General features: G+C 46.6%; 1 protein-coding gene across 1 annotated transcript in view; it reads left to right on the forward strand.

Moving 5' to 3' along the window:
• Window positions 1-1547: 1547 nt before the first annotated feature.
• Window positions 1548-25746, forward strand: part of GNB3 (G protein subunit beta 3) — a 29687-nt gene continuing 5488 nt past the window's right edge. Inside the window, exons 1-7 of the mRNA XM_080987225.1 lie at window positions 1548-1709; window positions 18993-19094; window positions 19939-19977; window positions 21525-21631; window positions 22787-22850; window positions 23854-24016; window positions 24953-25019. Of these exons, the coding sequence (XP_080843351.1) occupies window positions 19038-19094; window positions 19939-19977; window positions 21525-21631; window positions 22787-22850; window positions 23854-24016; window positions 24953-25019 (497 nt within the window). The 5' untranslated portion in view covers window positions 1548-1709; window positions 18993-19037. The remainder of the gene's footprint in view (window positions 1710-18992; window positions 19095-19938; window positions 19978-21524; window positions 21632-22786; window positions 22851-23853; window positions 24017-24952; window positions 25020-25746) is intronic.

Here is a 25746-nt window from a genome sequence, read left to right on the forward strand (position 1 = left end):
ACCCTGCAAACTTTGTGCAATCAAATCAGGAAGGATGGTCAATAAACGGGTCATCTGGAAGCAACCTTTGTCTGAAAGCAGCAAAACCCTACTGGATTGGATCCAGACTATAGCACTGGGGCGGGGGGAGGCTTAACCCTTGCCATTCCAGGGTTGAGGGCTAAGCATGGTGCTATAAAAACAGCCCTGGATGAACATAGAGTAGATCCGTTTCATACGTTGGTTGTGGCTCCTGACTGCCTGGCCACTTGATGGGAGCTAATCCAGTCCCAATGAGCTTGGGAAGATATGGGAGGGCCAAGCAGGTGCTTTTGTGTGTGTTACACACTTGCTTCAATGCGATTCTGATAAAAACTGATAGGTGGTTTGCTCCCACCTGTTGCTGCTGCTGAGTAGAAGCTAAGATGCCTCAACTTGAAAGTTTTGACTCACCCGCAAAACTCATTAGGTAGCCACAGGCAAATAGCAATCTCAGCCTTAGCTACTCATCTGCATTATGAGGATAATGCTGTGCTTCCACACGGGGCTGCCCAAAGGATTACCGAAGCACCAAGAATGCTTGAAATGAACAATATAAATGCTAAGTGTTATTTCTATTATCCTACTCTAAAGGGAACCAGGGAGAACTAAATGCGTTTCCCCCTTTCCATTCTCTCTGCAACATCTGCTTCCCTATCCAATTGCCCTTTTCTCCTGTACATCCAGAGCTCATTTCAAATCCAGTTGTCATAGATGATGCTCATTTTGCGGGAGGAAGAGGGCGCATTACTAGCCCGTCGGGGGGCTAGTCGGCCTCAGATCCATGTGAGGTCCCTGGCCCTCTCAGCATGGTGGGCTACCTCTGGCCCAGAAGTGGCCCAGCTGATTAGATTGATGGCTTCCTGACGTCAGAATGCGATCCGTTAAAAGGTATTTATCTCAGGCTTGGGCCAAAGCTGCAGGAGAGATTAAAAGAGATTGAGGCCAAGATAATCCTTCTACAGCAGCATCCCAGAACACAGCTGCCAAAAGGCCTTCGACCAAATGCATTTGCCAGCCCACAGAACACCTTTTTTTCTAGAATACAGTTGCCTCAATTATTGCCCTAAGGTGTGTGTCCCCATTGCTGCCCTTTCCCAACCAAAGGTGGGGTTCACCAAAAAACAAGAGGACAGTGGGTTTCGCCAGAATACAGCCTGCCTGCCTCTGGATACCCCTCCAGACCCATTCCCCATAAAATGAAAAAAATATATATGCATGTATATTTTCTCCCTGGGATCGTTTCTGTTATCTTCATGCAAAACACAAATGAATCACACCAACATTCTCTGGATGTGCTTCCCCCCCTCCTCTTTCGAGAAAGCACATAACTCTCCCTCTCTCTCCCCTCCCAACCTGCTTGCTTTGCATTAAGTCCCAATCCGATTTCCCCAACTCTCTGGTGTCTGATTTAATTTGCCTGATGCTGCTCCTGGAATTGGCCCTCCCCCAAACCCCCACCCTTCCCTCCACAGTATCCCAGCTCCCCACAGGGAGATCTATCCTGGGAGAGGATGAGACGTTGAGAGCCAGCGAGAGATACCAAGCGTGTGGACTTTCGCTGGTGCTGGAACACAAACAGCTGAAGTAAACTAGCAGTGGAAGCAGGTACCTCGTGGCCTGAAGGAGCCAAACCCCCCACCCAGGGAGCCAGGGGGTCCCGAGCAGGAGGGGTCAGCCCATAGAGAACGGTAAGAGTAGACTCCCTTCTTGTTTCTTCTCCCCTCTCCCTGTTTTCCCGGATCCCTCACTCTTTGACTTGGTGGAATGCAAATTCTGGGTTTCCTAGGGTGTTGAAAGAGACCTGGTTTAAGAAGGTTGTGGGACAGGCAATTGCATAAAAGTGATTTTGTTTCTCGGGGCTACTTTCACAAAACTACATTCCCCCAACCCATTATCTCTGTAGTTTGTGGAGCGGAGGTGTGCGTATTGCCCCTTGTGAAGGCAACAGGAGTGTTATCTGACGAACTCATTACAAACTAAAAATGAACTCATTACAAACTAAAAAGCGACCAGGCTTCACGAGTGATGGTGAACGAGCTTTCCCCTGTACTTTTTGCTGTCCTGAAGGATTTACGCATCCTGCCTGAAGTGGGACCTCAGAGTTGGCAGGTTGGCGCAAGTTCTGTTCTGCTCACTGAAAAGGAGAGAGGGCCAGGAGTCCCGCTTCTCCCAGAAAAGGATATTCCACAGAATGCCCTGAAGGACCTGCTAATGTAATGAGCTGGCAGCCACATGCTTCAGATTCTCACCCTTGCACCATACTTTTAGAGTTCTCTTTGGAGAAAGAATCCACAACATTTGGTGGGAGCTGAAGGAATAGAGGAGGAGGATCAGGGTAATTTTATCCTGCCCTTTGATCTCTGCTGGCAGGAGGAGGAGGGTAAGAATGGTGGTGGATCAACTCTATCCGGTGCTGAAGGAGCTCAGGGTCAACAGGACAAGCAAGTCCTGCCTGCATAGGGATTACATGGAGTCCCAAGACATCTATTAATCCCACGTCCTTCCGTGCCTTTCCCTTTTCTATTTACAGCTCTTTGCCATAGCCTTCACCCGCCTTCCCTGCCTCAAGAGGAAAACTTGGGGTGCCATAGAAATTCAAGGCAGAGGAATCTGGACTGCTAGCTCCTCCGTACTGGTCCGTTTCCTTTCAGTTTGTGACATTAGCTGATTTAAGTTCCAAAAACAAAAGTTCACACCACTCTGTTGTACAGGCAAGTGGCACCCACACAGCAATGTCAGGAGGTGCCCTGCATTGGTGGGCCAGGCCACACTGAGTACATCCCTCAGAGTTGTTGCTATGTTGGCCTACTGCTTGTGTAACGGTCAGCTGCCAGTGTGCAAAAACTTACAGGTCTGGCCCTATCGTTGGGCAACCTGAGGCAGCAGGTTCAGTGAGGGGTTGAAGCGGTGTGTGCTGCACGGCATGCCTCTGCAGCTCTAGGGCTGGCTGCCCTCAGGTGTGGCAAGAGATATTGAGATGTCTCCAGTGCCAAAGTGAAGATTCAGCTGCCAGCTCAGTTGGTTTCAGTCCACCCTCTTGTTCTTCGCCTCAGGTGGCAAAATGTCTTGGATGGCATTGGACGTAAGCACAGCCGGAGCTTCCTTTTGCTAACTGAACCACAAGCACAGACATACACATAGTAATGAGGGGGGAAACTGAGTGATCCTACCCTAAACTGCTTGTCCTGATAATATCAATGAAGTGTATGGAAAGCAAAACAGAGTCACCAAATACTCTGGGGGTTTTTAATGTCGAAAATATTTCAGTTTCTTTGGGAAAATGCTGCTGGTTTGGAGCAGAGGTATTGTTCACATACTTGTTTCACACCAGGTTTATTTTCCACATGTCAGGTGAACATATGGCCAGCTTTCATGGGTTCTTGCCCTTAATGAGTGGTGTTTGGTCCTAAGGTAACTACCAGTGTGAGCTTTCTTCATATAGAAGTTGCAGAGTTGAAAGGGACCCTGAAGATCATCCAGTCCAACCCCCTGCAATGTAGGAATGAATATGCAGCTGTCCCATGTGGGGATCGAACCTGCAACCTTGACATTACCAGCGCCATGCTCTAACCAATAGCTGAGCTATCCAGGCTATTGGCCTTAATGTGTGGTGCTTTATCCTAGAGGAGCAGTAGCCAACATAGTGCTCTCTAGAACTTGCTGTACTATAGCTTGAATCATCCTTGACCACTGGCTGTCTTGGCTGTGGCTGATGGGAGTGGTGGTCCAAAACATCTAGAAGGCACCCAGTCAGTGAAGACGGATCTAGAGGCCTCGTTTTATTGTACAGTCCGTAGGGGAAAGCCATATTTTGTATAACAAAGGCGAAGTTTTCTAGGTGCTCTAGCACTGCTGAGAAGGACCAAAAGAATATAATAGCTCCAACCAGACGTGATAACATAGTATTAAGTTATTGCAAAGAAGATAAATGCAATCACTGGTGGCATTAGCAAAGCACCATATACAGGACATGGGGCACTTTTTAAGAACAAAAAGAAAGAATTCAGATAGTAATAACAGGTTTTTTTTAATGTGTGCAAGGCTGAGGCATCTAGGTAGGTTCAACTAAGATATTATTATAGAATAGCAGAGCTTGTAGTTATTTTCACAGCTGTCATAACTGTTCATTATAGCTGAAGAAGTAGCAACAGAAGAAGCATCTCCTCATTAAAAAAAAAAAAAATAGTGGTGGAACAAATTGCCAAAGATGGGTTTTATTTGTTTTAAATGTCATAATGTGTTGTACAGAATTATGGATGATGTACAGTGTTTTGGAGCTGGAATTTGTGGAGACCTGGACTCAAATCCCTACTCAGCCATGAAGTCCTCAGATGACTTTGGACAAGTCATTAATATTCAGCCTAACCCATCCAAACAGGGTTGTTGTGGGAATAAAATAGGATTAACATATTCATGCCCCTCTAAACTGCTTGGACAAAGAGCAGGATACGAATGTGATAAATGAATGTCTCTAAAGTTCACTTAAAAGCAGATAAACATGACCCAGATAGCATCAGAAAATAAACAAGTGTGCTCTTAACCCTCAAACTCCTTAATTAAACAAGGAAAGCTTTAGTTGATCACCTAATTAAAGCTTCCATTCTATCCTACAGTGTAACAGGCAAAGTAAGTCAAGCATCTATCTATCTATTGAGAACTGTTCAGGATTTATGTATAACATGTGAGAAACACAACAAGCCTACAGAGTCACATCATTTAAAAGATAATAATGCTTATGTCCCAACAAAATCAAACTTAAAACTTAAGCTCATTTCAGCTGGACGAGGTAACTGTTAGGTGGGTTTGTAGCTGGTTAACTAACCAAACCCAATGAGTACTCACTAATAGTTCCTGATTATCTTGGGGAAAAGGTGACAAGTGGGATGACTCAGGGTTCGGTCCTGGGCCCATTGTTGTTCAGCTACTTGGATGAAGGTATTGAGGGGATGCTCATCAAATTTACAGGTGACACCAAACTGGGAGGGTAGCTAATGCCGCAGAAGACAGAATCGGGGTCTAAGATGACCTTAACATACTGGAGAACTGGGCCGAAACTAACAAAATGAATTTCAGTAAGGAGAAATGTCAGATTCTGCACTTAGGCAGGAAGAACCAGATGCACAGATATAAGATGGGGGACACCTGGCTTACTAGCAGCACATGTGAAAAGGATCTAGGGGTCTTGGTGGACCAAAAGCTTAACATGAGTCAACAGCGTGATGCAGCAAGAAAGAAAGGCTAATGCTGTTCTAGGCTATATCAACAGAGGTATAGTGCCCACATGAAGGGAGATTATAGTTCTGCTTTATTTTGCCTTGGTTAGACCACACCTGGAGTACCATGTCCAGTTCTGGGTGCCACAATTTAAGGAGGATATTGTCAAACATGGCACTGTGGGTTAAACCACAGAGCCTAGGGCTTGCCGATCAGAAGGTCGGAGGTTCGAATCCCCATGACAGGGTGAGCTCCTGTTGCTCGGTCCCAGCTCCTGCCAACCTAGCAGTTCGAAAGCACATCAAAGTGCAAGTAGATAAATAGGTACCGCTCTGGCGGGAAGGTAAACGGCGTTTCTGTGCACTGCTCTGGTTCACCAGAAGCGGCTTAGTCATGCTGGCCACATGACCCGGAAGCTGTACGCCGGCTCCCTTGGCCAGTAAAGCGAGATGAGCGCTGCAACCCCAGAGTCGGCCACGACTGGACCTAATGGTCAGGGGTCCCTTTACCTTTACCTTTTATTGTCAAACTGGATGGAACGTGTGCAGAGGAGGGCAACCAAGATGATGCAGGATCTAAGAACCAAGCCTTATGAAGAAGAGTTGATGGAGTCGGGTATGTTTAGCCTGGATAAGAGGAGACTGAGAGGAGATATGATAGCCAGCTTCAAATATCTAAATATCCAATGGAAGGTAGAGCAACTTTCTGTTTTCCTGCTCTGGGGGGTAGGATTCAAACCAATGGCTTCAAGCTACAAGAAAGTGTGATTACAACTAAACATCAGGAAGAGCTTTCTGGCTCCAAGAGCTGTTCAGTTGTGGAACAGACTCCCTTGGAAGGCGGTGACCTTTCCTTCCTTGTCCATCTGTCGTGGATGCTTTAGTTGAGATTCCTAGATAGCAGGTGGTTGAACTAGATGACCCTTGGGATCCCTTCCAACTGTACAATTCTGTGATTCTGTATCCATGATCACATTCAGAGTTGTATACAAAGGATTGCAGGCAGCCATGCTGGTCCCAGCCAGGGTACGGGAGGGAATCCACTGAACACAGTCATAAGCCAACAAAAAAATCACAGAGCCAATGTGTTTTTTGCATTTCAGGCTCGATCATCTATTTTTAAAGGCGAGGTAGAGGGAAAATATGTTACTTGGAAGGACATCTTACTGAATCACCATTGTAAAACTAATATATTGTAGGTGTACTGTGGCCTACACTCTCCAACCGTCCACCTCCATTTTGTTTATTGTTTATTTTATTTCATAAAGTTTATATACTGCTTGATTGTAGGAAAAAGCCCAAAGTGGTTTTCTTTTCTTTCTTTCTGCGAGTTTACCATTTTGTCATTTTTAGATGGATTGTATTCAGGGCTTTTTTCCCAGCTGGAACTCGATTCTGGCACCTCTCAGGTGGGCGCCGTTGCCATTATAAGAGAACAAGGGAGGCGTTCATGGTGAGTTCCAGCACCTCTTTTTCTAGAAAAACAGTGCTGATTGTCTTGCATTAGCATCACGGGTTCTGCCTTGTGTATATGAAAGCAGGACTGTCTGCTTGTCCCTGGCTTTCTCCAGCCTCAAAACAAGCTTCATTTGATGCCAGATCTGCTTCAGGCCTGGCTCGATGGGCAGGGTTCTTACTGTATGTCCACTGAAATACTTCGCAGAATTTGCTGCATTTCCGGGCCAACATTTGCTTTCTGCCATTTACTGTAGGGTACAGCAGGGCTGAGGCTTCAGGGGGAGCTACAAGTTATTCTTATCCTTGTGTGTGGCTCCTTGTCCTTCTGAGGTTGGGAACAATTCCCAGCCTTCATTTAGATTGTTCCCTTTGCGAGATTGGAAGGTTCCGCTGGAGACCTGAGCCTAAGCTGCTCCATCTCTCCCTCCTGCTATATTTAGCCCTTCCTATCCCTCCTAATAAGTGAGCCTCTGCCCTAGCGTAGGATTCTTCTGCCAGCTTAGTAACCCCTCACCTTTGCAGCGGTGCAAACTTCGCCGCACGCGGTAAAGCACCAACCCCCATCACGCCTCCTTCCCCGAAATGAACACGGGGGCTTAAAAATAGCTAAAGGAGAATGAGAAGTTAGGGGACGAAGCGGGTGGTGAATGTCAAAAAGAGAAGTTGGGAAGGGAGGTACGATTTGGAAATAGGGCAAGGAGAATACGAGGAGATGGAGGAGCAACCCATGAGGCAACAGAGCTGTGCCTTGAATGTGGGGCTGAGGTTAGCAGCAGCTGGGAGAAGTAGCGGGGATTTGGGGCCCTCACAGGACAGGAGAGGGGCTGTAGACAGAGTTGGGAAGCTGCCACCCATGAGAGGCAGAGGAATGGACACTGGCGCCATTTGCGGCCAGGCAGGGCTGGTGGGCAAAGCACTGTGCCAGGAGGGTGGCCAGAGAGGTTGGAATTGAGGCAATCTGGGGTCGTAGAGAAAGCCTTAGTTTGGAAAGAAGGGGGTTCAAAGCCCACACCCACTGGATAGCTGTGGGCAAGGACTTAACCTCTCATACTAACCTCACCAAATTGTTGTGAGGACACAGGATACATTCCCCCAGAGGGTAGCCACTCTCCCCACATTACAGCGTATTTACAGAGTCTGTTTAGAGACAGCCTCTCTTTGAAGGGCTCTCTGACCCCAGTCTGCTGTAAGGCATAAGGGGAGTCGCAGTGGACCATTGAGTGTTAATACCTGGGCGGAAGACCGAGCAGGCAATCTGCAGGTCACCTGGCCGCAATCTTCCCCACCATGCAGGGATGTATTGTGTTTCTGTTTAAATTCCAGCCATTATTTTTAAACGTGCGCCTATACATACAAATTAGCCAATGCAAATGTTACGCAAATCTGTGTGTTCTCTTCTTTGTGGTGAAACCTTCCCCTCGTTTCTTGGCAGTTGCCTAAATGGCCCTTCTGCCTGAGTTCTAGAGAGGAATGGTGGGACGGCATTGTGAAAGAAGGAACAATGGCTCCAGTCCCACTGCCATATTTTTAATAACTCATTTGATGTTTTATCACACATGGGCTTGGAATAGAAATGTCACAGAGCTTCCAAAGCTCTTATGTTCCATGGCCTTTTGATCTCGCTCAGAGGCCTTCCCTCGCCACACCTGGCTGGACCGTTGAAGGGAGGGAGGCAGAGATGGTCTGCCAAAGATGATTAATCTGATGAAGGAGGCACTAGCCCATAAAAGCTTATGCCACCATAAATCTGGTGCAGACCAGCTCTATGCATCTTTACTTTAAAGTAATTCCCCATTAAACACCATGGGGCACACTCCCATGTAAGTGTGTGCTTGCAGCTGTAAGCCTTAATCTTTCAGGTGCCACCTGTCTCTGCTGTTTTGCTTTAACCCTAACACCATTCCTAGAACTAGCAAAATAAATAGAAATGGAAAAGTATCCTGTTGTCGTACTTGGAGGGTTAAGGTTGAGAAGAGGGAGGGTCCACAGTGAAATGTGGACCACGTGCTTTCCAGCTCATAACTTCCACTTTTAGTCACTGTGTTACACTGCAGAAACCTCAAATCCCTCCTTTCTCTTCCTCTTCCTCCTCCTCCTCCTCCTCCTCGTCCTCCAGTATAATGTTGTACTGCTTTCACCTTCCATTAACTCCAGGGGTGCAGGGAGACAGGACACGCGTGTCTGATGCTTTTGCTATACTCTGGCACTGCAACATAGCCTCCAACGTTTCTCTGATGAAAATAGGGACGTCCCATTCCATAATGATAATGTTACTCTTTATACCCCACACATCTTACTGGGTTGCCCCAGCCACTCTGGGCAGCTTCCAACATATATAAAAATATAATTAAACACATTTTTTAAAAGAAACAAAGCTTCCCTATACAGGGATTGCCTTCAGACGCCTCAGGGGTCGGATAACTCCATACACTCCAACATGTCTCCAATGAAAATAGGGACATCCTAAGGAAAAGCAGAACATTCTGGGATCAAATCAGAAACAGGGACATCCCTGGAAAATAGGGACACTTGAAGGGTCTGGCACTGTGAATTGCCAAACAGATTCAAGAAAAGGCAGCCTTGGAGCAGAGCAGAGAGCTTGGGCCAAATTGGGCCAGGATTCAGTTCTGGCCTTAGACAAGACAAAGAAAAAGAGAGGGAACTGAAAAGTCAGAGGCCAATTCTAGCTTTTGCCAACCTGGTACCCTCCTGATTGTTAAGACCAGTTCTTTTTTATAGAAAAAAAGGTGTCAGTACTCGCTATGAAGTTGTCACAGTAAGTGCCACACTTTTAACATGTGAGGAAGAGGGGAAGGTGCTGGTATTGCGTACCCTTGCGTCCTGGTTAAGACTACAACTCCCATCAGTTCCCATCTAGCACAGCTGTGCTGGATGGAGCTGATGAGAGTTGTTGTGTGGAGGGCTCAAGTTGGAAAAGGCTGTCATATTCAAACAACTGTTTTGCAGAGGATAACATGACAGCTGCACGTCTTCCTTTGCTTGTATGCCTATTGCCCACTGTAATGAACCACACATTCGCCTCCAAGAATAATAAGACCAAGGACTGTGTCGTTAAAAGAACACTATAAACACTACAAATATTATTGAGTCTCTTGGTGCGGGAACCAGGCCCTGTGACCAGTAGGGCTTCACAGGACTGGGGCTTTCCTAAGTTTGTTCTGGAGAGGCAAGGCGCGGCCGCACAGGTGAGGCCAATTGGTAACTCACAGCACCTGGTGGCAAGAGCCGAGAAGTGATATAAGGTTAGCATTTCCCTTTGGCTCTTTGCCACAGCAACACGCTTCCTGCCTTGTTGCGTTTAGCTTCTTGACTCCTTGCTTCCTGATCCTCGGACCCTTGACTTCGTAACTCCTTGCTTCCTGATCCTCGGACCCTTGGCTTCTTGACTCCCGGCTCTCTGATCCTCAGACTCTTGGCTTCCTGACTCCTGGCTTCTGAACTCTCATTCCTGCTCCCACCCCGCCATCTTGCCCCTGGTCCCGATGTCCTCAGCTGGGACTTTGGCTGCCCATAAACTGGACCATGACAACAACTCAAACAAGATTCAGACTAAAGCACATGGTTAATATTACTGCAGAAGAGACTCAAGGAAGATTCTGCCAATGCATTGAACAGATGCCCCAAGCCAGGACCAATTTTAAACTCCCGAAACATCAAACGTGGAAACAACAGAGATCCACACGTAGATCTACTGGCCTTTCCACCACTGCTATAGTTACAGGAAGGTTAAGGCAAGTGAAATATTATAAATGGAAAAACTCACCGAACAGCCATAAATAAGAGGATGGAGTACTGCATGAAGAGAGAGGGAGGAAAATTTGTCCTAGAAGATGATCACCCATCAAAATTTCTATACCAGTCTTCAGTTGAAATTCCCAGGGTGTTTTACATAAAATAATTTTGAAAATTTAAAAGTACAGTTCGTACAGGAAGAAAGATCTTAAAAGCCAGATAAAAGCAATAAGCAAAACTTAAGTTAATTCTAAAAGGCCTTTCCTTGATTCTTGAAAGTACGATGAAGTAGGCACCAAGACCTCTCTGAGGAAAGCATTCCTTAACTGAGGTGCCACCACTTAAAAGGCCCTGTCCTTGGTAGCCACTTTCCTTACATCAGATGGCAGCCCTTTGCAAAAGGGAGGCACCTTTGAAGACAGACAGCTATTCAAGTATCCTGGCATCACAAAGTTCAACTCTCTTCTTGGGACAGGAAGTGAGCAGATTACACCATACCCACTGAACTGTGGGAAACGGTGAACCACAGGGAAGGTGCGAAGGACCTGCCCAGTGCTTCAGACAATGCTAGTTTGGGACTGGAGATTCTGGCTGTGTTCAGTTTGTTTGTTCAATGGCCTTGATTTGCTCAGCTTGACTAGTAACTTGAGGACCATGTGAGATTTTGACCCTTATAGAAACCACAATAAGGATCCAGTGTGGTTGTAGCAGCTGTGGGCCAGAAATTATTATTTTTTAAAAAATCCTGTGGTACCTCATGAAAAATAGCAGCCATCATTTCAATTTGCATTGTCAAGGCTCTCTGCAACAAGAAAAACAGGAGAGAAAACTGCCTAGTTTTTAAACTGGGGGAGCTTGTCTTTTTATGACATCTCATATGGGAAACACTCCAGATCTTCTTCCAACCCAGAAAGGCTGGTTTTGTTTGAAGATCGAGAAAGAAAGCACATGAAGGAGAAGTGTGGAAGGTGAACAGAACTGAGAGATGTCCAGAGTCCAAACAAAAGGGGTCTAGAAGAAGTTAAGAGGGAGTTTGGCTCTTGTACATCAGCTACCGTATTTTTCGCTCTATAAGACGCACCAGACCACAAGACACACCTAGTTTTTGGAGGAGGAAAACAAGAAAAAAAATATTCTGAATCTCAGAAGCCAGAACAGCAAGAGGGATTGCTGTACAGAGAAAGCAGCAATCCCTCCTGCCGTTCTGGCTTCTGGGATAGCTGTGCAGCCTGCATTCGCTCCATAAGACGCACACACATTTCCCCTTACTTTTTAGGAGGGAAAAAGTGAGTCTTATAGAGCAAAAAATACGGTACTTCTCTGGTGCATATTCACTTCTGCTGGCACATATTCCCTTGTCACTCCTGAAAAGTTTTATTTTCAATGTCCCTTCAATGCAGATTAGTTAATATGCTTCAACAAGCCTTTTATACCTGCAGTACGGATGGGGCAATCAATCATATTTATCAAAGCAAAGTATAGAAATTTCTGGTCTGTGCTCTTCAATTTCAAGCACAAAACCAAGAGATAGTTTATTCCAGACTGATACCTCCAGAATAATATGCAAAGTTTAGGGGCGAAGTGGGGTTAGTGGCAATCAAGGAAGTGTAAACAACTCCCTTGCGACTCCATTGTATCCCTTTGATGCAAGAAGCAGGAAAAATCCATCTGCCTGACATGGAAAAAACTTGAGGGAAGAGAGTGGAAAGGTGGGTAGTGAGGTTACCTGCAGAACGTGAAGCCTGAGAAATTTCTGGTGCTGTCTGAAGACCAAGAGCAAAGCCTACACACCATACATTTAAAGCACATTTCCCCCAAAGAATCCTGGGAGTGGCAGTTTAAGGGTGCTGGGAAATGTAGCTCTGTGAGCCGTAAACTACAGTCTCCCGAATTCTTTGGCGGAAAGCCATGTGGTTTAAGAGTGTGGTGTGTGGCTATAGCATTGCTCTGATTGCCAAGTTACAACCTATTAAAAACAATTTGTTGTTGTTGTTGTTGTTGTTGTTTAGTCGTTTAGTCGTGTCCGACTCTTCGTGACCCCGTGGACCAGAGCACGCCAGGCACTCCTGTCTTCCACTGCCTCCTGCTATCCAACCATCTTGTCCTCTGCCGTCCCCTTCTTCTTGTGCCCTCCATCTTTCCCAACATAAGGGTCTTTTCCAGGAAGTCTTCTCTTCTCATGAGGGGGCCAAAGTACTGGAGCCTCAGCTTCGGGATCTGTCCTTCCAGTGAGCACTCAGGGCTGATTTCCTTAAGAATGGAGAGGTTTGATCTTCTTGCAGTCCATGGGACTCTCAAGAGTCTCCTCCAGCACCAGAATTCAAAAGCATCCATTCTTCGGCGATCAGCCTTCTTTATGGTCCAGCTCTCACTTCCATACATCACTACTGGGAAAACCATAGCTTTAACTATACGGATCTTTGTCGGCAATAGAAAAACAATAAAAACAACAGAATCACCCAATGGGAGGCCACATTGGATGTGGACAGCAGTTCCTGAGGGTGTTTAATTCTTCCCTTTGGCACCATTTAAATCCTCCATCCTGTAGCTGCTGAAGAAAAAAGTCAGGCACAATATGGATACCTCTGTCTTGCCTTCACCCCACAGAGGGGTTATTAGCATATTTGGGAGAGGACTTCAATCAAGCAAACAACACAGGCAGGACAAGTTAAAACATCCCTCCCCTGTCCTGATCTAGTATGGACACCCTGCAGATGCTTTTTAATGTTGTTTTTTTACAGTTATTATCTTAATGGCAAGAGATCCGATCAAGGTTCTTCCATGCAACATGCAGGTTTATTCTGCCTTGATCATGTTGGGCCAATCAACATGCAATCTGTGACTAGGATCTCCTATGGGGTTTTTAAAATTGAAAGGTGCTTGGGGGTTAGGTGGGGGATCAGGACCAAGGCATTAACCCTTTTCACAAAGTGTTTCTTAAAAATGAAATCTTGCCACCACCCAGCCTCAGAATGCGTGGTGGCCAGGCCTTTGGCTAAAGAACTGTAATATTTCTCTAATGCAGGCATAGGCAAACTCGGCCCTCCAGATGTTTTGGGACTACAACTCCCATCATCCCTAGTTAACAGGACCAGTGGTCAGGGATGATGGGAGTTGTAGTCCCAAAACATCTGGCGGGCCAAGTTTGTCTATGCCTGCTCTAATGGCTATGCAGGTGGTTTTCTGATCTGCAGAGGTGATGTTTGAGACAAGGGCTCTGCAAGGTGTTGTATGTGATGAACGGCAGTTTGCCATTTCAACAAAGATGGGGATAGAGAAAAATTGGGGCATCTCTGTGAAGCAGGGATCTGCTGCCTATTTGCCACGGCTGCGCTTGTATATTCGCAAATAAAGTCAACATTGCGACAACACTCTGAAAGCTCCAGTGCCATCTCCCATCCAAAGAAAATGAAGCCACTGTAAGTAGCTCTGCCCTTGAAACCTCTCCCTGTTTGCTTGGGAAACACAGATGGCACTAGCCGTTCTCCAAAGCAGGGAAGAAGGAAACAAATGCTTGGGGACATTTCTGAACTGGCAAAGGTCTGTGCACTGTTTCCTCCCTGAACCAGCCGCTCCCTGAAACGCTCAAATAATATATTCCTACCACCAAACAGTCTTACCTGGGATCATCAGGTGAGATGCAAAACATCCAGAGAACATCCTGAAACCTGAAACTCTCACCGTGGCCCATCACAGAACAGGTGTGAGTGGAGTCTGAAGATGGAGTGATGCTGGTGGGGAGAGAGGAGTCAGTCGGCAACAAAGAGTGATGAATGAGCCTCCTCTAAACCCTTGTTGCCATACATTCAGACCATTTTCACATGACAGTCTCCTGGCCTCTTAAGGGCATGCAGGGTCTTTTGATCTTTAGCCTCTTTGCCACCCTGTTATCCCATGTTAATGTTCCAACCAGCTTCAATAATGTGTAACCCCAAAATTTTGGGTCCCCTTCAAACTGACACCAAAGTGAACCAGAAAATGTTGGGGGTTTTTTTGGTGGGACCTATGGCCCCCAGTTTGAGTATTAATAACTCAGTTTGGGAGGGCAGCACAAAATGCGGGGTTCATGGCACAACACGAGCACAAAACTTTGGCATCAGTTTGAAAAGTTACACATTAAGCTGTTCCAGCCCCTTATCTCACTCCCACAGTTGCCGTTGTTTTAAATCCTGTGCATACAGCTTCAGCCTCCAATAGATTTATCCCGTTGGATTCATTCATTTAACAACATTCAAAATGACCAGAAAAGACCTAATTACTCGGACAGCCCTATTTTAAAATGCCAATGATTTTTACTAGAAATTCTTACAATTATTGCAGGTGGCCAGTGCCATCTTGGAAGAGGGCTTCCCTCTTTCACTGAGAAGGGAACCCCTCTTCTAAGATGTGGTCCGCTATTGCGTATGCACGTGCCATCTAAAAAACAGGAAAAGCTGCCTTTTTCATTAAAAAAACTATCCGATTACGTGCATTCAAAACTCTTCAGTTCCACCGTTCAGCCTAAAAAGGACAGCTTGCAACAATGGTACTGTACACGTTAAGCAAATAGTACAAATCCAATTATATAGAGAAAGAGCCTAAAACCCACAAGATGGGCCAGGATAAAAACAACCAAAACAGCAGATTGGACCAATTAATTCATCCTTCAAAACTCATCTGATGAATCAGTTAGCATTTCTTTCTAACTGGGTGACATCCCTAGCTGGGCAGCATAACGGAGGGATGTTTGCCAAGTCAACACGCAGGAACTGAGCGGGTGGTGTGAGAAGCACCCTCAGTGAGGCTACGTCTACAAGTGCTAGCAGCTACCTAGGGCGCTGCCGAATTTCCTCTCTCAGCACTGCCACCTGTTGCTCCTGCGTAGTAGCAGCACAGCAGAAATTAGGATGGCTGGCTTGATGTGATCAAAGAGAGACCAAGGCTGTGTACGCACTGTGCATTTGAAGCGCACGACTTCCCCTCAGTAATCCTGGAAAAGTAGGGTTTTGCCACCTTTGTTCTGGCAAAATACAGGACAGGATGGCGGTGGGTGGGTAGGGGGGGTGTGATCCACCCCACGCACCCCTGTCGCCACCACCTGGTGCTGAAATGACTTCAAAGCAATCCATTACAACCTACTGCAGCCTAGCTGGCTGGCCCCTCTGAAATTTGTCACACACAAATACACACAGACACACAAATTTGTAAATCTGTCTGTGTTTTGCTACCCGGAGCTGAAATACATGACCTTTCGCACACATGCAGTACTGTACTGCAATAAATGCAGTCCAGGGCAAAAATAAATAAATAGGGGGGCATATTCTGATGAGGGGATGAGCTTTGTTCCACATGTTCAATTTCGGAAGGAGATAAAAAATATTAAGGAGGGAGGGAGGGCAAGTCTGTGGGGAGCTGCTCCCTCCCTCTTCTCAAATATTATGTTCAAAACGGGGGTCTCTGGGCTACGCTGACCGAAAACTGATTTTTTTCTAGGGACTCAGAACCTGTTCCTCTCTGAGGGATGGGGCCTGTTGCTCCCAGGCTGCAGCCATAACCCAGACCAAGCTGCAGGGAAGGGGAAGGGACAACATGAAAGCCTTGCCCTGGTTTGCTCTTCCTTGGAGGTGGGATGGGGGGGGGGAGGAAAGAAGAGAGAATGAGTGAGTGAGTCCAGGAGCAAAGTAGAAATAGGGGGAATACAGGACAAACTGTGTCCTGTATTGAATCAATTCAGAACATAGCATTTTACATTTAAATAAGGGATAATCCCGTGGTTTTCCCAGTAGTGATGTATGGAAGTGAAAGCTGGACCATAAAGAAGGCTGATCGCCTAAGAATTGATGCTTTTGATTTATGGTGCTGGAGGAGACTCTTGAGAGTCCCATGGACTGCAAGAAGATCAGACTAATCCATTCTGAAGGAAATCAGCCCTGAGTGCTCACTGGAAGGACAGGTCCTGAAGCTGAGACTCCAAGACTTTGGCCACCTCATGAGAAGAGAAGACTCCCTGGAAAAGACCCTGGTGTTGGGAAAGATGGAGGGCACAAGGAGAAGGGGACGACGGAGGACGAGATGGTTGGACAGTGTCCTCGAAGCTACGAACATGAGTTTGACCAAGCTGCGGGAGGCAGTGGAAGACAGGAGTGCCTCGCGTGCTCTGGTCCATGGGGTCACGAAGAGTTGGACACGACTAAACAACATCAAAACGCAATTTTAAATCTTGGAATCGTAACGTTGCGCTTTATTCATTTGCTGTAACCCACCTCAGGAGGATATGATATCCCCTAAAGAGCTGGCTAGAAATCCATTAAATAATGTCTGTTAAAGACCATGACCAGAATTGGCTGAAAGGGGTGGAAGGGAATTAGATGCATCACTAATACCAAAAAGGAGGTTAGTGGGATGGGTGAGGAGAGGAGCTTATTGAAATGAAGGCAGCCCTTTATTTAATGTTTTTAATGTCTGATGTTTTTTCATGTTTTTACTATTCTGCTGGGAGCTGCCAGGGTGGCTGGGGAAACCGAGCCAGATGGGTGGGATATAATTGTCGTTGTTGTTCACAGGATAATTTTTACGTTCTGTCTGGAGTGCCCCAGGCTTCTGGGCTTGGCTAATTTAAAGGAAAAAGAAAATGGGTTTTTAATACAGAAATCAGCCACACTTGACACTGAACTCCAAGGCCGCACACTCGCAAACCGTTTCCAAGCATTCCTCTCCAGCGCAATTCATTTCTGCAACACATGCAAGGGGCGCATGCACAGTGGAGAATAGGAAGTGGAAGGGAAAGGGTCATGGGCCTTGCCTCACCCATGAGGCAAGGTGATGCATCTGCCTCAGGCTGCAGAATACACCGGGGCAGCAGATCCCAATGTAGATCTTTCTTCCCCTCCTTGTTCCTGACATAGATCCTCATTCATCCCTTCTTCCCTGGTGGAGAGGGGAGGGGGCCATCTGGTGCTCTGCCTCAGGGCCAAAACATCTCAGGCCAGCCCTGCATGGACTCAGCGCTAGGGTTGGTCCTAGAACAATAGGATTCAGAATGCAGCAGTCTGATTGGTCCTAGAACAATGCAGCAGTATGATTGGTCCGCAGGAGCCACCCAATCCAGCTCCAGGTGGAAGTGAATCCACAACCTGATTGGCCTACAGGAGAATCCCAGAATTAGCCAATCACATGCGACCCATTGTGTAAATAATGTATATAAAGCAGATATTTTGGAGGAACTTTCATTCCTCACTACTATGGGCTGAATAAAGAGCATGGAATCCACACTCGACTCTGAGTATATTTCACACCAGAAGTTTGATCTGCAAAAATCAGCAGGTGAAGGTTTTTCTTGGGTGGGGGGGTTGTAGCATGGACATTATTGCCACCCGCTGCTGTTGTTCAAGACATAGAAGCACCAGGCAGTGGTAAGCGGTTAAACTTACCCAACAATGGACCACAGCAGGGGAAATTCTGGTAGTGGGGAAAGCAGAAGTAGATGACATCTCCACCCCATGCTTTTAAAGCACACTGAGCACAAATTTAAAGCACATGACGTCTCCCAAAGGCTCCTGGGAACTGCAGTTTCCCCTTCACAGAGCTCCCAATTCCTAGCACCCTTTACAAACTACTGCTCCCAGGATTCTTGGGGGGAAGTCATGTGCTTTTAATGTATAGTGTGGATCAGCTCAAAGCATAGCTGTCAAGCGTCCCTTATTTGGCGGGACAGTCCCTTATCGCAGGGCCATGTCCCGCTGCTGTCCCTTATTGATGATGTCCCTTAAATAAGCTACTGAAGGTAATGGGGCCCTTTCTATGTCCAGCTGTGCTTTGTCAACAACAAATTGTTGCTGTTTTTTTGTGTTGAATATATGCTATATGGTAATGTATAGGACCTAATAGGTATCTAAAGCCATTTGCACGCAACAAATTATGTATTTTATCAAAGTAATTGTTGATCCCTTATTTTGGCTGCTGATCCCTTATTTTCGAGGCTGCTGGTCCCTTATTTTCAAATTTGTAAGTTGACAGCTATGGCTCAAAGGCTGAAGAGACTGGGCGAAGTTGTGGAGACGTGGCGTGGCACAGGACTTGTGGTTTTTGGAGACCACAGGAGGGGCCACACATTTCGTAGCCTGTTTGGAATCTCAGTACTGTGGGTGGACAATTCAATATTTTATTAAAGTGGATTTATTTAACTGTGCTTTCTATTTTTAGGGACTATAACTTTTACAAATGGCAAACAGAACAAGATAGACTGTAAAAACACATGGTTGAATAACACATTTATTTTATATGTATATATATACACACACACACACCTCACCCTTGCTCATGGATTTTTCCTAGTGAGCTTTCCCCATCAATCTGTGACAACAGAGCGATGTGGTAAAAGTCACTGCTTTGCTTTTGGGCTGGCCCAAAATTTGCAGAACATTTTGCTTTGTAGGGGAAATTGCAGAGTAACACACTCTGGCAAACGGCATTCAAGCAACTCTTGAGATCTGGATGAACAGGAGGTGCTGGAGGAGACATGAACGAGTTGGGATGTGGCCACCTCAACCTCTCTTTTAATTTCCGCAGGACCCAGGTGACCCCGAGTGGGAGGCCCAAAGCTAGCCTGTCAAGATGGGTGAAATAGAGCAGATGAAGCAAGAAGCTGAGCAGCTGAAGAAGCAGATTGAGGTAATGTGGGGTGGGGCGCGTAAGCCAGGATGAGAACCTAGCCCCTCCAGACATTCTTGGCCTCCATGGTCAATGGTCAGGGATGGTAGGAATCGTAGTCCAAAAAACATCTAAAGCAGTGTTTCCCAAACTTGGGTCTCCATCTATTTTTTGGACTACAACTCCCATCATCCCTAGCTAGTAAGAAGACCAGTGGTCAGGGATGATGGGAATTGTAGTCCGAAAACAGCTGGCATCCAGAGGTTGGGAAACACTGATCCAGAAGGCCAGAGGTTCTCCATCTATGGTGTGAGGGCCAAGCTATGAATCAGGAAGACCCTAGTCCCAATCTTCCTTGCCATTTACAATAAGAAATAAGAAATAAATCAGATGAGAGAATCTTTCATATAAAGCGCCACCTTCTGGAAATTCCCACCGAACATCAATTCCGCCTTTGAAATCCCAGTAATGTCAGGGGAAATGCAGACACATTGCAGCCCTGTTGTAGACACAGACCTTCTTTGGATAAATGCAGTGATAGTTGGTGTGAATTTATGCATAACATATTAGGTTATTGATGTGTATTAGGATAATAAGAATAAACACGGCTGTATATTAAATGTATGGTCATGTAACAGTATTTTTTTAATATTCTTTTACTCTCCCTTTTTTCTCCTATTTTTTCTCAGTCTTTTTATAAATGAAATTCTTCTTCTATTATTATTATTATTATTATTATTATTATTATTATTATTATCCAAGGCCAGGTAATCTGAGACAGCCAGCTTCCACAAAGATACAGAAGATCTCCAGGCCTACTGCCTCTTTTTGCCTGCAATTTCACTCCATCTCTCCTTTGTTGCAGGATGCCCGAAAAGCTTGTGCGGACACTACGCTTGCACAGGTAGGAAGGGCTGATACTAAATCACTGTGTCTGGGCAGAATTTGTCTAAGGGGAAGAATCCATCAGGGCTCAGAAGAGAGGAGTGGAGTTTCCCGTAATCACCTGTGGCCAGGGCCGGCCCATCCATTAGGGTAAAGAAGAGAGGAAGAAGTCGCCTCAGGCAGCAGATGATGGGGGGGGGGTATAAGGAGTAGCAGTGACTAGGCATTGGAGTATAGAGTCACACAGCCTGTACTGTACAACCAAAGGTGGCCTACAGTCCTCAGGTGCAGGGAGGTGTGCTGGTCCCGGGGGCTAACCGAGAGGTGATGTCCGAGTCCAGTTCGAGATCAATGGTGCACAATGAAGGCAGTCCACAGAAGTTGAAGCTGGGTGAAGGGCAGGTAGTCGGGTGAGGTCAGGAGCTCCGGCAGGGAAGCAGGTCAGGGATCAGGCTGGAACTGACAACCAACGATGTTGCTCCTGCAACTTGGGACTGGGGCTGGCTGGCTTTTATCTCCCCCGAGGCATAGGGCAGCCCCGATCCACAGGTGACTCGCCTCTCCTGGCCTGGAGGACAGTACTCCTCCTGCGGGAACTTAGTTCCCTCCGCCTCTCTGCCCAGAGCCTCTGCAGCTCAGGAGAGGCTGGAGGGTTACTGGACCCAGAGGCAACCTCCTCTTCCCCTGATGGGGCTGAGAGTGGAGCACCTGCAGGCAATGGGTCCTCCATCCCCTCAGGAGCCAGAGCAGAGTCAGCTGGTGCCTGCACCTGAGGACCCAGCACAGGTGAGGACCCTTCAGGCTCATGCCCCAGCCCCAGCTCAGCTGGTTCTGGAGGTGGGGACTCTTGTGCAGGCTGGGATCCCTCAGGTTCAGCATTCGGATCCGATTCCCAGGCCATCACACGAGGGATGCTGATTAACTTTCAGTTACTCAGAGGCAAGAAGAGGAAAAAGGAATAAAGATTGTTCACACAAAGTGTTCCTTCCTCTGTTTAATCTTTATTGTCAACCAGAAATCAGGCTTTTCACTCTGCCTTAGCCAGCTTCCCCTCTCTTCTTTGAGACTCTTACAAGCTTCCCGATCATAAATTTTCACCAGCAGACAGAGAAATATCTAAGTTACAATTTTTCTGGTGCCAAAAATGTTTTAAGAAAGGGGGGTGCAGATCTTCTGACCACGAATGGTTCTTTGAGTGAGATGTCAGTTCCTCGACTCGCCAGCTCATTTTAGCTCCCATCTGAGCCCCACAGCAGAAAACAGCTTTGATCAGAGCATTTGAGGTTATTCCCTCGATCACTCTTTATCTCAGAGTGCCTGGTTGTCAGACATTCAGTCTGATTACCATCAATCACCAGGTAATTATCTTCTGTCATCAGAGAGCCGAGGCTGTCAACCCACCATTCCTTCCTCCAGAACTCCCCTGATTAAGGTGGTTTGTGTACATGGAAGGAGAGACGAACTAATACAATGCAGCCATGACAGTGTGTGTTCATACCCGCATTGTCCCTCCTTCCGCCATACACCTTTGATGGCAGGGGCTGAAACTTCCTCCTTTCTCTGCAGCTTGTGTCCGGGCTGGAAGTGGTTGGGCGCATTCAGATGCGTACACGGAGGACTCTGCGTGGACACCTGGCTAAGATCTATGCTTGTCACTGGTCCACAGATTCCAAGTAAGTGACGCAAAAGGATTGCACCTGCTTCGTCTTGTTGCGCCCTGGGCCAGAAGCTCCTTCCCTCAGGCTCAAGGTATTTTGGCACCTGAGGCAAACCACAAAATGGTGCCCCTACCCCCAGCTGGTGAAGAAGGGGTGAGGGAGAATCAAATCAGCCTTATAATGGTTGAAGTGGGAATCAAGGGCCGTCATGTAAATTGTTGGTGTTGTATCATCATTGTGGTGCTATTATGTGAGTCTAAGCTATAAGAGTGCCCTGTAGGCAGAGAAAGACAAGCCCACCCTTCCACTACCCCTTAATAACTCAAGTGTAGTAATTACGTTGACATCAAAACGCCAGTCCATATCTCTCCCCCCCCCACCCCGGTCCTATTTAATCCAGGTATAACGTTCTTGGGGGGACGCAATAATTAAAACAACAACACCTGTTGCCAGCCACCTGTTAGCAATATCTCAATAGACCATGAAAATTAAGTCCTCTTCTGGAAGTGCCCAATGTAGATGAAAGCACAAAATTGCCCTTGAGAATATGGACTGAACCTTGAAGAAGAAGAAGAAGAAGAAGAAGAAGAAGAAGAAGAAGAAGAAGAGGAGGAGGAGGAGGAGGAGGAGGAGGAGGAGGAGGAGGAGGAGGAGGAGGAGTTTGGACTTGATATCCCGCCTATCACACCCCTTAAGGAGTCTCAAAGCGGCTAACAATCTCCTTTCCCTTCCTCCCCCACATCAAACACTTTGTGAGTTGAGTGAGGCTGAGAGACTTCAGAGAAGTATGACCAGCCCAAGGTCACCCAGCAGCTGCATGTGGAGGAGCGGAGATGCGAACCCAGTTCACCAGATTACGAGTCCACCACTCTTAACCACTATATCAGGCTTCGTCAACCCTGGCCATCCAGATGTTTTGAGACTACAATTCCCATCATCCCTGACCACTGGTCCTGCTAGCTAGGGATCATGGGAGTTGTAGGCCAAAAACATCTGGAGGGCGAAGGTTGAGGAAGCCTGCTGGCTCCCAGTTCCAGTTTGGTAGCCCTGAAGGTTTGGTAGCCCTGGGGAGAAAGGCAGTGGCTTGAGATGAGGCAAGGAAGTGTACTCTGAAGGAGACCTTACCAGTCAAAGCAACCAAGCTGACGCGCACCTGGTTCTCTCCCTTAGGCTCATGGTCAGTGCCTCACAAGATGGGAAACTTATTGTCTGGGACACGTACACAACCAACAAGGTAAGGGATATTATCAGCAGGTACGAACCATCTATCACCAGGTACGAACCATCTAGCAAGATCAGAAATTAAAATGTGCCAATTTCCCCCAGAGCCACAAACATCTTATTCCTGAGTTTGTTTTGCTGCATCTTAATTACAGCCCGTGTTTCTTTCAATGTTCCTAGCTACATCTGCTTGCATAATATTGCTTGATAGAAACATGGAGTTGGAAGGGACCTGGATGGGGGGGGGGTTATCTAGCCCAAACCCCTGCAATGCAGGAATCTCAATGAAAGCACCCATGTCAGATGGCCATTAGGGCTGGGCGATATATATCAAAATATCGTCCAAAACCTGTTTGACGTCTATATTGGTTTCATAATTTTTGACCTGTCAAAATGTCGCGAATCGTGTGTGTGTGTGTGTGTGTGTGTGTGTGTGTGTGTGTAATGCAAAAATCAAAATGTGGGCAAAACCATGAATCCAGCCAAGGCCTCTGCATAGCTCCATCCTTGTTTCAGACATCATGATAAATCAATATAGCGCGATGTTTAGCTGGTTATATATCGCGATGTTGAAAACCAGATACAGTATTAAAGGTAAAGGTAAAGGGACCCCTGACTATTAGGTCCAGTCGTGGCCGACTCTGGGGTTGCGGTGCTCATCTCGCTTTATTGGCTGAGGGATCCGGCGAACAGCTTCCGGGTCATGTGGCCAGCATGACTAAGCCGCTTCTGGCGAACCAGTGCAGTGCACGGAAACGCCGTTTACCTCCCGCCGGAGTGGTACCTATTTATCTACTTGCACTTTGACGTGCTTTCGAACTGCTAGGTGGGCAGGAGCAGGGACCAAGCAACGGGAGCTCACCCCGTCACAGGGATTCGAACCGCAGACCTTCTGATCGGCAAGCCCTAGGCGCTGTGGTTTAACCCACAGCGCCACCCGCGTCCCACAGTATTACCCAGCCCTAAACTGGCCATCCAACCTTACTTTGGATTTCTATCCTGTCCTCTGATCCCAGGTTCATGCCATCCCTCTACGCTCCTCCTGGGTCATGACCTGTGCCTACGCCCCATCAGGGAATTTTGTGGCCTGCGGAGGTCTCGACAACATGTGCTCCATCTACAACCTCAAGAGCCGCGAAGGGAATGTGAAAGTGAGCCGGGAGCTCTCAGCCCATACAGGTGATCTTTCTGCCAGGGCTTTGCACCTTCTGTCCTCCCACAGAATCACAGGAAACACACAGGAAGCAGCACCAAGTGCCAAATTCAACTTCCTGGAACTCCCAGCTTGACACAAGATGCTGCCTTCTTTCAAGTTACAGCATTGGCCGAATCCGCTCTCTGCACTGTCTGGCAGCTGCTCTCCTGGGTTTCATGCAGGATTCCTGGGGAGATGGAGAAGTTTCTAGCCCTGTGATTGTGAAGATATGCTTACAAGTGTGGGGGTAACATGAGGAGCCCAAGGGGTTGCTGAATACGACTCCCAGTGGTAACCCTGTGTAGATCCTTGTTCCTCTCTACAAAGTGGGATAAATGATCGTTCTTATAGTAAAGGTAATGGTAAAGGGACCCCTGACCATTAGGTCCAGTCGTGGCCGACTCTGGGGTTGTGGCACTCATCTTGCTTTATTGGCCAAGGGAGCCGCTGTACAGCTTCCGGGTCATGTGGCCAGCATGACTAAGCTGCTTCTGGTGAACCAGAGCAGCACACGGAAATGCCGTTTACCTTCCCACCGCAGTGGTACCTATTTATCTACTTGCACTTTGAGGTGCTTTTGAACTGCTAGGTTGGCAGGAGCAGGGACCGAGCAACGGGAGCTCACCCCGTCGCGGGGATTCGAACCGCTGACCTTCTGGTTGGCAAGTCCTAGGCTCTGTGGTTTAACCCACAGCGCCATCCACGTCCCATGTTCTTATAGTACAAATTGCAAAACAATGCAAAATATTTTCCTTATCGGCCTTATTTATGTAGGTTGCCCAGTTCAGCTTTTCGTGGTCCAAAATGTTGATTTCAAAAAACTAATTACTTTTTTTAAGCAGAGAGTACGGACAGTGCCTGTAGTAACCTCTATCACCACAAACTTATGATATTCAGAGTCTGTTATCTCTTCCCTGCAGGTTATCTCTCCTGCTGTCGATTCCTAGATGACAACAACATTGTGACCAGCTCTGGGGACACCACATGGTGAGTGTATCTTATCTATCCATGTAGGAAGGGGAGAGAGAGAGAGACAGTAGGAGAGTAGGAGAGAGACTGATGAAGGATTGACAAGTGCTTGAAGGAAAAAATTATTTCAGCCCCAGTATGTTTCAGAATAATCCTCCTTCAGGAAGATTGTATATATTAAACACACACAAACACACACAGAGAGAGATAGCACTGGGACAGTATTATGTTTCATAATCTCATAATACAGTAAATATGAAACAAAGTGATTAAATTACTTATTATAAAGGGTGGGTATAGTTTCACAATATACAAACAGAACAAAACAAAACAAAACAGTATAGGAAGAAACCATTAATAACCTTTATTACATTTCATGTAGCATACAAAAATCTCAAAACTATTTCCAGCAAAGCATCTGGATTTAGATTTCATTGTACCTTAGTACACCAGTACATGGTGAAAAAAGTCCATTTTTAAGCAAAGCAGCCATAATTTCCCTTACCCTCTCTGACCTGAATCATACTAGTTAGTTTAACTGTGCAGGCTATATCCCAAACTTTGGGTAGCCAGGATATTTTATTCCAGCTGTAAACAATAATTATACAAACTGCACAAAATAAATAAAGGAACCTCTCCCTGTCACCTTTTGATATACCCAAAAGGAGTAGTCAGTGGATCTCTTGGTAAGCTTCATCCAGTGATAATTTTGATTTCCTAAGTATTTTAGGACACTTCCAAAAAA

This window comes from Podarcis pityusensis (assembly GCF_964106645.2).
Source record: "Podarcis pityusensis genome assembly, chromosome: 17".
Classification (NCBI taxonomy): Eukaryota; Metazoa; Chordata; class Lepidosauria; order Squamata; family Lacertidae; genus Podarcis; species Podarcis pityusensis.